Source organism: Paramisgurnus dabryanus, chromosome 3 (assembly GCF_030506205.2).
Source record: "Paramisgurnus dabryanus chromosome 3, PD_genome_1.1, whole genome shotgun sequence".
NCBI classification, from domain to species: Eukaryota; Metazoa; Chordata; class Actinopteri; order Cypriniformes; family Cobitidae; genus Paramisgurnus; species Paramisgurnus dabryanus.
The window spans coordinates 12,943,879-12,956,927 of record NC_133339.1 but is presented as its reverse complement, the minus strand read 5'-3'; the positions used below and the strand labels follow the sequence as shown (position 1 = coordinate 12,956,927).

Sequence of the window (13,049 nt, the reverse complement as noted above, 5' to 3'; positions counted from 1 at the left end):
TTATTGAGGGGGCGTGGCATTACTTTGAAGCAATACCCCTGATTGGCTGACTACACGCGTGGATCGTAGTGACAAACTCTGCGGAAAGATAGTGCCAAAAAGATCTGTAGACTTGTGCAGAAGGATTCGTGAATGCCCTGTGATCTGCAAACACAGATTCAACACTTGCATGCTGAACTTTGCACAGAATGTGTAAGAATGTCTTTTTACAATGGTTGGAAAATACAAGTTAGACTGTGTTTGTAGTCTCTTCATTTTCAACGATTATGGCATTATTTTGTCACCAAAGCGAAACAATAGTGTCAGAATTCTGAAAACAAATGTGACACAATCTACAAATAGAAAATGATATTCATCTGCAAAGAAGTCACTTTACATTCATTCAAATTCTGGTTTTCAAGTACAAGTCACTGATTTCTTTTTGTAAATCATGCTTTATATTTGTGGATCACAAAGACGATTCGTAGATCTTGTTTTACATTTGCGGATCACAAGGACTGTGTTTGTGGATTTTTAATCTATTTGTAGATTGCGTTTTGTGTTTACAAGTTGTAATATCTATTTGTGACTTTTACTCTGTCCATTTTCAATAATATTGGCATCATATTACCCCCATATAAGGGCATTTAAAAGGACATAACGAAAAACTTCATTTTTGCTCACACCTACTTAGTTTTATTTTAAGAAAATAAATTATATATATGGTATTTTGAGCTTGAACTTCACGTATGGACTCTGGGGACATCAATGATTTATTTGACATCTTAAAAAAAGTTTTGTGAAACGTCCCCTTTAAAGGTTTTCTTTGAAGCTTTGATTGGGTTTACAGTGCGCAATATAACATGCGTTCATGTTTCACGTGTAAAAACACAATATACACACAATTTACTTATCTGTATAGCGCTGTTTTCACTGTCCACAAAACGGGCTGATGTCTTGTTATTCATTTTTTTAAATGAAATGCAGGGAACACGTGCATGTGCTAATTAGCTTTAATGTATTTATTACAAAATTAAATGAGATAAAACACAACCATTCATTTCAAAAGTACAAAACTTTTGTACAACATGAAGTAAAGACAAGAAATTTTTTTTAGTTCTGTGGACCGAAGAGGTTAAAATATAACTTTTTGGCCAGAATGAGCAATGGTACGTTGGAGTAGAAAGGGCACAGAATTTAACTGCCCAACTGTTAAGCATGGGGGTGAATCAATCATGCTTTGGTGTTGTATTTCACAAGTTGAAAAAAAATGGATTCAATAAAAGTTCAGCAAATTTTGGATGCTTACTTGATGCCATCTGTGAAAAAGCTGAAGTTAAAGAGAGGATGGCTTCTACAAATGGATAATGATCCTAGACACCCCTCAAAATCTACGGTGGATTACATCAAGAGGCGTAAACTGAAGGTTTTACAATGGCCTTCACAATCTCCTGACCTCAACATAAATAAAAAACTATGGATAGACCTTAAAAGGACAGTGTGTGACAAACAGCCCAGAAATCTTAAAGAACTGGAAGACTTTTGTAAGGAAAAATGGACTAAGATACCTCAAACAAGAATCGAAAGACTCTTGGCTGGCTACAAAAAGTGATAACAAGCTGTGATACTTGACAAAGGGGGCAGAACAAGGTATTAAACCCTGCAGCGTGCCCAAACTTTTGCATACGCCATTTTTTGTTTTCCGTTATGTTGAATGGAAATAAAATCAAACTTTTCTTCACATATTATAAGAATGTCTAATCTGTAATTTGATGCCTTTTGGAGATTTTTCCATCTTTTCTTGGCTTCTTCATGCACATTAATAAAAATTTTTTACCTGGGGTGCCCAAACTTTCAAGCCCCACTGTAAGTCCACACAAGTCACCTCCTGATGCATCCTCGATAAAATGAGCGGATCAAGAACACATCCGGGGATGTTATGTGAACTTGGCTTGATGTGAACTTGGATTTGGAACAGTACTTGGGCCGCGACAGATGACGTTTCACAAGTCCACAAGAACAGACAAGAACGCATATTGAGAAACGGCCTGAATCTTTTTGCTGTACACCATTTTTGGCTTTTGTACGCATGTAGACTTTTAGTAAGGATCCTCCAGACAGTTTAATTAATAAGACCTCAGCTGATTTCTAAACTTTGTTGCCATATCCACACTGTTGACACATGAATGGTTTCTATCGAGTGTGGATTCTCATGTGTGTGTTAAGGACAGCTTTCGTTTTGAAACTCTTTTTACACTCGTGGCATGTGAACGGTTTCTCTTTAGTGTGAGTTCTCAAAATTACATTAAGCTTATATTTTGTCCTGAAACTTTTTCCACACTGAAGACACACGTGAGGTTTCTCTCCTTTGTGAATTTTCATGTGTGCTGTAAGGTTACTTTTACTTCTGAAACATTTTTCACACTCATGGCATCTGAAAGTTTTTTCTCTGTGAATTGTCATGTGTCTCTTAAGAGTGTCTTGACTTATGAAACACTTTTCACACTGATGGCACTTGAATGGTTTCTCTCCAGTGTGAATTCTCACATGTGCATTAAGTTGAGCTTTATTTGTTAAACCCTTTCCACAGTGATGACATGTGAACGGTTTTTCTCCGGTGTGAACTCTTATGTGTTTCTGAAGATTGTCTTTCCTGGAAAAACTCTTTCCACACTGAGAGCATCTGAAAGGTTTCACTCCAGTGTGACTTCTTATGTGAGACTTAAGCCAATTTTTATGTCCGAAACTCTTTCCACAATAAGGACACACGTGAGGTTTCTCTTCTTTGTGAATTTTCATGTGTGCTGTAAGGCTACTCCTACATCTGAAACATTTTTCACACTCATGGCATGTGTAAGGTTTCTCTCCAGTGTGAATTCTTTCATGCTTCTTAAGGTTACTATCAACAGAGAAACTCTTTCCGCATCGTTGACAAGTGTAAGGTTTCTCTCCAGTGTGAGTCCTCATGTGTATCTTAAGTTTATCTGCAGTTGTAAAACTCTTTTCACACTGATGGCACTGATGTGGTTTCTTTCCGGTGTGAATCCTCATGTGTTGTTTAAGGTTAGGTTTTGTTCCGAAACTCTTTCCACACAGATGACAAGTGTAAGGTTTCTCTCCATTATGAGACCTAATGTGTATTATAAGTTGACTTCTATCTGGGAAACTCTTGTCACAATGGTGGCACATGTGTAGCTTTTCCCCACTGTGAGTTTTCATGTGCTGGTTAAGGCCTGATTTAAAAGTGAACCTCTTTCCACACGGTTGACATGTGAAAGGTTTCTCCTTACTGTGAGTCCTCTTGTGATCTGCAGGGCGTTCATCTTCTCTGAAACTATTTTCACACTTTATGTCTTCTGTCTTCAGTTTCTTTCTGTGAAACATTATGGTTTATTTTTACAATCTGATGTTTCTCATCCACTTCATTCAGTTCAATTAGATGATGCGTGTTTATTGCCCTCATATCTAAAATGAAGACAGTAAATAGTTCATATTGATAAACCAGAATGACAAAACACATTTGAGATGTCATGTATCCATGTTATTTTTAACGTGAAGTACATTATGTCATTTCTATTGTCAATTTCTGCTCTTGTAGTTTATCTCTTGTGATGTGTTCAAAACCCTATAACACTTGTGGTGTTTGCAATATTACCAAATAATGGATTCTATCAAGTCTTCAACTTGTTTTCTTTTAGTTAGGACTGTTTTTTATTAATTAATCATAGGCCTAATTAATGTGCAGGCACCACAAATGCTTTATTTTTCAATCACTCCACAAAGAAACTTCGATTACTCTGCTGATTTTGGACCTACAGATATGATTTATACATCATTTAAAACTTTAACGTACCTATTAAGAAAATAAACATTTTGCGTGTTTTGTTCTCTCTCCCTCAGTGAAGTCCAGTCAGAAACACGTCAGAAAAATTTACTGTAACTTAACGAATTCTTGTCATACTAACAAAAGACAAATGTATACATAATGCTTGGAATGTCTATTTTTACATGAGTTAAGTACAATCGAGTTCAATAACAACTCAAGGAAATATTATTTAGATCCCGGACGAGCCCCCAAATAATGTTACAATAAATTATGTTTTAGTGGTATTTGTAACACTATTTATTAAAAAATATTATTTAGTGTGTCAGGCAATACAAAGAAACAAGGTTGCGGTGCAAAAACAAGTGGTTGATTAGATTATAAGTGGACGAGAGAGACAGATTCCGATTTAGACTTCGCGTTTTGTCCACTTGTGAGTTGTTAAAAACGCAAGCGGGAGATAGGACATGTTTAAACTGATGCAGTGTCATGCACTAATATTAAAGTATATGAGATTACAGCTGCTTGTGTTGTTACTGAACATCTCATTTAAGAGCAATTGATTAAATAAGTTTGCGCAATTTTACACCCTCGCTTAATAAAAGAGGGCTGGAAAGGGCTGGGCGGTATATTCCGTTCCCGCAAAATAAAATGTCAGACGTAACAGATTTTTCTATTCTGTCTATTCTGCAGAATGTAAAATAGTGGACGTGGCTAACTCTGCACTCCTGCATGTTAGACTGGGTGTGACGGAGCAACATGTAAAATGATCCACTTATAAAAATTAACAAGTTATTTGTGTAATTTTTATAAAAAGCGCCAGTGAATCCACTGAGGGTCTCGCAGTGAGACTCTTGCTTGCTCTCTCTCTGTGCTCATGCAGCAGCCGGTCAGTCATGTGCAGAAGTAAGTCCTATATTAGGAAGTGAAACAATGGTGGAAGAGATGTCGAGAGAGCAGATTCTTAAAGACAGCTACAGAGTCAGCAGATCGTGTCGCGATCGTCAGATTATTCCACAGTTGTGGAACAGCTATAGAGAAGGTACGTGCTAATGTTTTTTTCCCTTTTTGAGATGGTACCACAAGCCGTCGCTCGGCGGGAGAGCGCAGGGATTGAGAGGGTACATAAGGCTGTATAAGCAAGTGAAGATAAGAGTGTGCTGACCCAGTGATGGTTTTAAAGGCCAGGAGCAGAGCTTCAGATTTGAAGCGAGCTGCTATAGGAAGCCCGTGTAACTTGACAAAAAAGGAGTGACGTGCACCCTCTTTGGCTCATTGAAGACCACTCTTTCCGTTGCATTCTGAATCATCTTTAGGGGTTTGGTTGTGCAGGATGGAAGTCCAGCCAGTAGCGCATTGCAGTAGTCCAAGAGCTTGGTGTAGGACCTGGGTGGCATGCTCATCTAGAAAAGGTCTAATTTTCCCTATATTGTAGAGGATGAATCTACAAGAGCGAGCGGTGCTGGCGACATGCTCCTTGAAGCTAAGCTGATCATCAATGACCACTCCCAAGTTTTTGGCCGTCCTGGAAGGCGTGATGGTCGAGGAACCTGAATGGAAATGTTGTGCTGAATCTTTGGTTCAGATGATATGACAAGCAGTTCTGTCTTAGTTGAGCTGGGAGTTGGTGATCCTTCATCCAGAGTGAGATGTCCCTCAGGCATTCCGAGATGCGGGCAGAAACCGTGGGATCATCAGGGTGGAAATACAAGTGGAGTTGAATATCGTCCGCATATAAATATAGTTTTATTAAAATTTACCGCGCACCAAAACAACAAAGACCCTAAATATGAATAAAAAACAACTAATAATTCAATTACACCAAAAACTGCGACAAAAACTGACAAGCAAAAACAGATAGGCCTACATCAGAGCCAGGGAATCTCTGTCAGAGATGTAGCCCAGATAGGGCAGTGATCAGCGTTGTGAGTGAACACTGACGTCCGCTGATGGGTCTGGTTCTCCCGTACCGAATCGTTCTAAGCAAATGTTCAACTAATCGACTGCAGATTAGAATATTACACCTATATATTCTGGACTGAACTAGTCTTAAAACTACACTTTGTGACCAAGAAACAGTAATTAGAAAATGGCTATTCTGTTTATTGAGTTATTATGAGATTCAAAACAGCCAAAAGTGTTACAGGTCATTCTGAGCTTCAAATCTGTGGCGGAAGAAAGAAGTTCCCAAACAAAAAGACTTTTAAAATAACGTGTGGTGTCAAACTGTTGTATTAAAGCAATGTCGCTCTCTAAGTCGTGTGAAATTGCTCTCTCATCACGGCCTCTGGCCTAATCACAGTCATGATGATATAGAGCAATAGCACACTCCTACTCGAGCGATATTGCTTAATTATAGCCTTATTTCTTCCACACAAGAAGATGCACGTAATGACACAACTTCACGCCTTCCTTCCTCACTTTTTAAATCTCTATATGAAATGTAAACGTCATGTAAATGTAATGAGAGGTCCAAACGTCAATCACTTGATCTCCTGTCTGTTTTATTTAAGATGGGCTACAAATGTGCATCTCTGTCATATTAATTAAATATAATTTGTTAACGCATCCAAAATTTCTTTAAAGGGGGGGGTTTAATGGTATTTCAAGCATTCTGACTTATTAACACAGTTATAGAGTTGTTTCCTCATGCTAAACGTAGGCAAAGTGTCAAAAATGCAGTTGGGCGTGTTTCAGAGTATTTCTGTGCCGAATGCACTTCGCCAGGGTTCGTACAAGTTTCGGCTAATTTTTTTCGATTACGGTTCTAACTGACGTTTCAGGGGTTTTCGATACGTATCACTTCTTTATATGGGCTTCCGCCGGAAAACTTCCCCCGGAAAACCCCGCCCAGCCGTCAGTCAGCGGGAGACGCTAGAGCTTGCTAACAGCTTATCACGCCACTCAGCTTTGTTTAATTTCAAAAGTCAACAATGGCACAACAAGAAGTGTGTTTTTGGATGTAAGGAGAAGACATCCAGCCTTATGGAAACAATGGATATAGTTTATTATCCGGATTAGAAGCGGAGTTTTGCGTGTGTGTTTGATGCGGTGGATTTTCATGACGAGTTACACATGGTAAGTAAGACTTCTGTCTTATGTTGGAAATAGGCGCGTGTATATTATATAAATGACACGAACATGTAGTGAATCATAAGTTAAAACAGTGTTGTATAGTGTTGCATGACTCGTACTCGCTCCTCCCGTGTTATAACTCCTCCTTCTTCATTTTTTCGTACGTTATCGGAAAGATTCGGTAAAGCTAATCTTTCTTTTATAAATCTGATTAAACTAAAGACTCTTCAGAGATATAAAGGATGTCATACTACTCCATAGGTACTCCAGATTAATATCAGAAATGCAGAAACAGCGTGTGTTACGTGAGCTTTAATTTTACTCCGGTAGACACACAGTAATGGCTTCCTCCAGCGACAGTAAAACCTCCCAAATAAAAAATGCAAAGCAAAATGGAACTTTACCGATAATAATTATGATTATTGATTTCTTTTCAACCTCTTTTGCTTCTATGACAAACTGCTCTAATATTTTCTGTTGACCAGCGCGGTGCTGTGGAAAGCCTTTATATGGAGCTGGTTTGGGCTTGTTTTATGCAAATTACCAACCTCATGCAAGCGGCCCCTCATGTACAACACTCCTACTAGTTCTGGGCTGATTTCTCACCTTTCTTAGGGTCATTGATACCCCACAAGGTGAGATCTTGCATGGAGCCCCAGTCCGAGGGAGATTGAGTGTCATATTTAGCTTCTTTTATTTTCTAATGATTGCTCCAACAGTGGACCTTTTTTCACCAAGCTGCTTGGCAATTTCTGTAGCCCTTTCCAGCCTTGTGGAGGTGTAAAATTTTGTCTCTAGTGTCTTTGGACAGCTCTTTGGTCTTGGTCATGTTAGTAGTTGGATTCTTACTGATTGTATGGGGGTGGACAAGTATCTTTATGCAGCTAACAACCTCAAACAGGTGCATCTAATTTAGGATAATAAATGAAGTGGAGGTGGACATTTTAAAGGCAGAATAACAAGTCAGGGTTTCCCGCAGCACTTTTCAGTTCGGGCGGCCCACCTAAGCTGGGATACCCTACCACCTTAACTAGGTCGTCCAAAAAAAAATTAGTTGCACAAAAGGCTGTCAAGTGCATCTCGGAGAATAGCGTGGATGCGCTTCACACCGCGAGCGGGCACGCGCCACATGGCCGAAATGAGAGAAAGATATGGTCCGTCACTGTCTGGACGATAACTAGCCTGTTGATAAAACATTTAATTAATTAATAATCTAGTATGTGTTCATTTTCTGTCATAGTTTCTTCAAAATTTAATTTAATTTGAGTGTTTTGAATAAAAATATTTTCATCATGACGCGTACACCCTGCCCCTTTGATTGCCACACCCAGGCCCGCCCACCGGCACAACCCTACCACCTTAACTAACACATTTTCTGCGGGAATATTTGCAGCTGTATCATACAAATAAATAGTTTTAAAAAATCATACATTGTGATTTCTGGATTTAGTTTTTTAGATGATGTCTCTTACAGTGGAAATGCACCTACAATGACAATTTCAGACCCCTCCATGATTTCTAAGTGGTAGAACTTGCAAAATAGCAGGGTGTTCAAATACTTATTTTCCTCACTGTAAAACAGAAAGTGGATGTTTGGACATCTTTTGGGGCACACAATGTGCATCTCTTCCTTTTCTCTCTTCTGTCTGAGACATTAGAAGGCCCTGGTTATAAACTATATTCTGCAGGCCGGTCATTTATGACCAGAAACACCACAAGTGTAACAAGGTGGGGTAAAAAATTTAAAAAGCGACAATTTTGTATAAGTGAGATTGTTAATAGTCTTTGTAAACAAATTTCAGTCTGATGCAGTAACATTAACTACTATTTTTGGGTAAAAGAAAATTCTCTCTATAATGACGTGAACACAACATGAGGTTTAACTGTAGTAGAGCACTGCATGGAGATCACAGTCATTCAATCCACTGAAGGTTGCTTTGGATAAAACTCTTTACCTGATGTTTCAATCTAATTCTACTGAATCTATTATAGATGCAGAAAGTTATCATCTCATGGATTTTAGTTTATTTTCCCCTCATGTTTCTCAATGTTTTTATGATCATTTCTCAACCATCAATAATAAAGACTGAAAAATAGACACCAACCTATTTGTTCCTCAGTATCTTCATCCTTTATTCTGCATGGTTGTGGATCTGTCATCTTCTCAAGCTCCTCTTTCACCAGCATCAACATTATGTCATGAAGATTTCAGTTGTCACACATGGAGTGATTTCTCTGTGTGTTTGACTCCAGCATTTATTGGTGGATTGTTGTAAGAGAAGCTTCACTGAAGGTCTCAATCACTTTCACTTTATGTGTGTGAACTAGAGATGAAAAAGAGGCAGTAAAGTCACCAAAAAAAAACTGAAGTATTGATTGTCTTATTTACAACCCAGATTACAAAAACACATTTTTATTATGTTATGTTATTTATTTTTAATCTGTGTACGCTGGGAATTTTGGAAAATGTATATAAACTATATCATATACAAACATAAATAAACATATTGTTTGGTCATAAGCAGACATGCATGCAAGTTATACAAATGCTAAAAATGACGTCTTGAATGATTTAATTATAAGTAGAACTTAAAGTCTTTCACTAAAAAAAACTTATAATAAACATTATTATAGTTATCATAATAGTGATCGCTTACATTATGGTAACGGATTAATTGGCTAGCTACTGTATAAACACATTTTGGTATTTGCTAGTTAAACTATAATACCATAGATCAAATATATTTATCCAAGTTTATCATCAAAACTTACTTGACTTGATGTAGTCATTGAGGTAAAATGCAAGTGTGGCTTCTGTAGTAGTCATGGTCTGGAAAATGGAGGGGAATCACCCAAAGAGCCTTACTTTATAACCCTGCTCTACCCTAACGTTAGTAGATAAATGTAAGAACTAAAATAAGAAGTGATAAATACAGATGCAATCCTCAGGTAATTAAAGTTGTCTGAATAGCGCACATCTTCTGTTTTAAGTCCTCGATCTCCACAGTACACTGGTTCATAATACATGAGTAAAAACATTGAATAATATTGGTATTAAACGTGCTGTACATTACCTCAAAGTCCACAACTGTTTGAGTCAGGAGATGTTTATGACGCTGTCCGGACAATGGATCCCTGCTCCAGAGACAACAGTGAGTCCGTGTCAGATTTTCAACTTCATCCCACTGCTAACGGTTAGCGTATTAAGAAATCCTGTCTTCTGTTGACAAACCAATAAAATAATCGAAGACGGAGTGCACACCGAAGCATTTACACGTGGCTGAAGACACCAGGCTCGAAACACACTGGCTGCGTCAGATAGATCCAAATTGCCGCCTTCTCGCCTTTTGAGGAGAGTAGTAAGAAGCTGCAGACTCGGAGACTGCACCTACAGACCTCCGCCCAGAGACCCGCATTCTCAGACCCCTCGTTTTTTGAGACAGCTCCCCCTGCTGTTTGGAAGACCGTATAACACCTTTATCCAAATGGCATTGAAAACAATAGGATGCAATATTACGGTCTCGTTTTATTTAAAGTTATCCAAATAAATATTTGCGTTCCCGGCTTAATGCATGTGCCAAAAAACGAATTGTGTTCTCTGACTAACAATTTACCCAGTAGTTATTTTTTTGAGCGTGGGTGTAATTAAAAGAAAATTACTGATGGAAGGGATACAATTACAGATTGAACTATCTTTAGAAAAATATTATGTAAAATTATATTGCTACAATGTTGTTGTTTTTTTTAATTAAAATTCTATTTTTTTTCGTTCAGTTCAACCTGTAATGGTCATTAACATCATGCTTACATTACAAAACCTGTTTTTTGATATTTTGAATCCGAAGCTAAACTTAAATAAGAATAGACAAAACACCAATAATAAACAATTCTGTACTTTATTGAACAATCACCTAAACATCATCTTGCTGTAAACAGGAGAAAGCAAACAAAAAAGAAAGAATTGTGTTAGTGACTTTACTTTTCATTTTCAATTGCATTAAAAATAACTCCTCATTTATAAGTCACTTTGGATAAAAGCGTCTGCTAAATAAATAAATGTAAAATAATGTAAATTCATAAGGTAAAATAATTACTTCCTGCAGGTGATTTTTTTCCTCCTTTTTCTGTCTTTTGGAAACTGCTCTGTCAAATTCCTCGACTTCACTAAAATAAAACATGAAGGCCATTGTCAAAAATGTTGTGTAATAAAAATACTATTTTTTGCAAATACAAATTACAAGCATACCTAGAGTGATAAGAAGGGCCACTGAGGAACACCTGCTCAGCTTCCTGCCAGGATAATGCCTGCATTTCACATAGGCCATGAATAATGGCCTGTCCATATAAACAAATACATCAATTAATTAATATAAAAACATTGCATATATGACAATAATAGAAACAATCCAATTGACAAACATGTTGGGCCTACTTCAGGAAAAAAGAAAACTACAAATAAACTCCACTTCATTCTTGAAGTTCAGTTGAGTTTTTGATTTATAAAGCAGAGCTTTGAGGCATTGAAAAAGAATAGCAATTTTACTGCTGCTCACTGTCCATGTAGACAGGCACACATGGCTTTAGGGGGAACCACTTTGATGGTAGTCAAAATCACTGCAGCATTTGTGACATTTTGGAATTTCTGGAAGTGAGTCCCCCGTTTGAATTGTTATATCCATCTTTAAAAAAAAGAGAGAGAGAGTCAAACTCAAATTCTAATTTTAAGACCACTCCACAGAGTCCATACAAGGAACCCAAACAAAAGGCCAAATGACACATTCTAGCTGACATGTTAATATCATAGGCTGGTTAATAAATAGTGAAGGCATAGTACCTTTGATTATTAGTCAATTGTATGTTGTTAATGGCTGGCAACAACTTAATATCACAGTTAAATTGATATTGATTCATTTTAATACTTACTTTTTTTAAGAGCTCATTTAAGTAGTCTACATAAATTATATAAAGTAAAATCATTTTTCCTGCATTAATTAATTTATATAAGTTTAAGTTAATTAATTAAAGTTTAAGGAGAAAAGGTCCGGTAATTAAAAAAAGGTCAAATGGTAAATCTGATTAAATTATTAATGATGACATTCTTTGATATTAACACACTTTGGGGTGGCAGGGATTAGTTTAAATCAGGACTAGGCCTTAGTTTAATTAGAAAATATAACTAGTTTGATCAAACATGCCTTATTAAAAACATTACTTGTGTAAATTTTGAGGCCAAGCAATGGCCACTGATGTATTTTAAGACATAAGTTGTTTTCAGTTTGGACAGCTCTTATATTTATTTTAATCTAGGACTAGTAATCCTAGTCCGGGAAACCGCCCCTTAATGTATTTAATTAGTCTACTTTAATGTCAACAAATTTTAATCAAATTTTTACAATGGCTTGTCTACAAAAAGTCCAAGGTTAAAAGCTAACGTTAGCTAGCTATGTTATTTATATATGTAACATACATTAACGGCTCGAATTTGTTTACAATCTATCTTTACAAATATTAAATGTATAACTTATATGTTGGGTTATCGATTAGCTAAAGTAGTTTGATTAAAAAAAGAATTCGAATGAGTATAATTCGCTTAATAACATTAACGATACTCACGTTTCTTCAAATGTTTATCTGATCCAATTTGATCGCCGTCTCGAAAAACGAGGGGTCTGAGAATGCGGCTCTCTGGGCGGGGGTCTGTAGCTGCAGGCTCCGAGTCTGCAGCTTCATAATATTGGAGGAAGCATTCCAAGACAAGAAATGCACGAGAGGGATCTAGTTGGCGGGGCTTGAAGCGCGAGTTCAACCGTATGAAAGAAAATGTGCTTAAGTTGTTGTCATGTCCTGTTTTTCTCTAATCTGATCATGACTATGATTGATTATTTTCAACATTCTCAGTACGGTTCTGACAAACGGCCTTAATTAAACAACTTAATAACAACGTATGTGTTTCTAAAAACTGTTAAAACTTTGTGTGTCAGCTTATATTATTTTCTCCTTATTTTGATAAATAATATTGTTGTTCTTTTTCCCACTTCTAGTCGCTTTAGGTAATAGTGACTTTGATTACTTACATTAAAGGCGATGTGAAAGCTGTGCACCCCTCTCTATTTGTGTCCACCGCAACGGGTGGGTTGTGAACTAATCTAAATTATCGATAACACTTTACAAT

At 37.1% G+C, this 13,049-nt stretch overlaps 1 protein-coding gene and 1 long non-coding RNA gene across 3 annotated transcripts; both read right to left on the bottom strand.

The window, feature by feature from the left end:
- Positions 1-1,113: 1,113 nt before the first annotated feature.
- Positions 1,114-3,441, bottom strand: LOC135768424 (uncharacterized). The gene has a single exon (XM_065277654.1). The coding sequence runs from the start codon at positions 3,361-3,363 to the stop codon at positions 2,173-2,175; it is 1,191 nt and encodes a 396-aa protein (XP_065133726.1). The 5' UTR covers positions 3,364-3,441; the 3' UTR covers positions 1,114-2,172.
- Positions 3,442-10,765: 7,324 nt separating this feature from the next.
- LOC135768423 (uncharacterized) lies at positions 10,766-12,617 on the bottom strand. 2 transcript variants are annotated; one of them, XR_010542170.2, is made up of 5 exons: positions 12,491-12,617; positions 11,431-11,556; positions 11,124-11,212; positions 10,972-11,041; positions 10,766-10,803 (listed from the first exon to the last, which is right to left on the bottom strand). It is a non-coding gene; the product is annotated as an uncharacterized lncRNA (long non-coding RNA). The 2 variants fall into 2 exon arrangements; XR_012336319.1 differs by lacking the exon at positions 12,491-12,617 and having other exon boundaries at positions 11,431-11,922.
- Positions 12,618-13,049: the final 432 nt, after the last annotated feature.

Excerpts from the sequence above, each read along its gene's own strand:
- LOC135768424 (XM_065277654.1), bottom strand. The coding sequence starts at position 3,363 with ATGTTTCACAGAAAGAAACTGAAGACAGAAGACATAAAGTGTGAAAAT.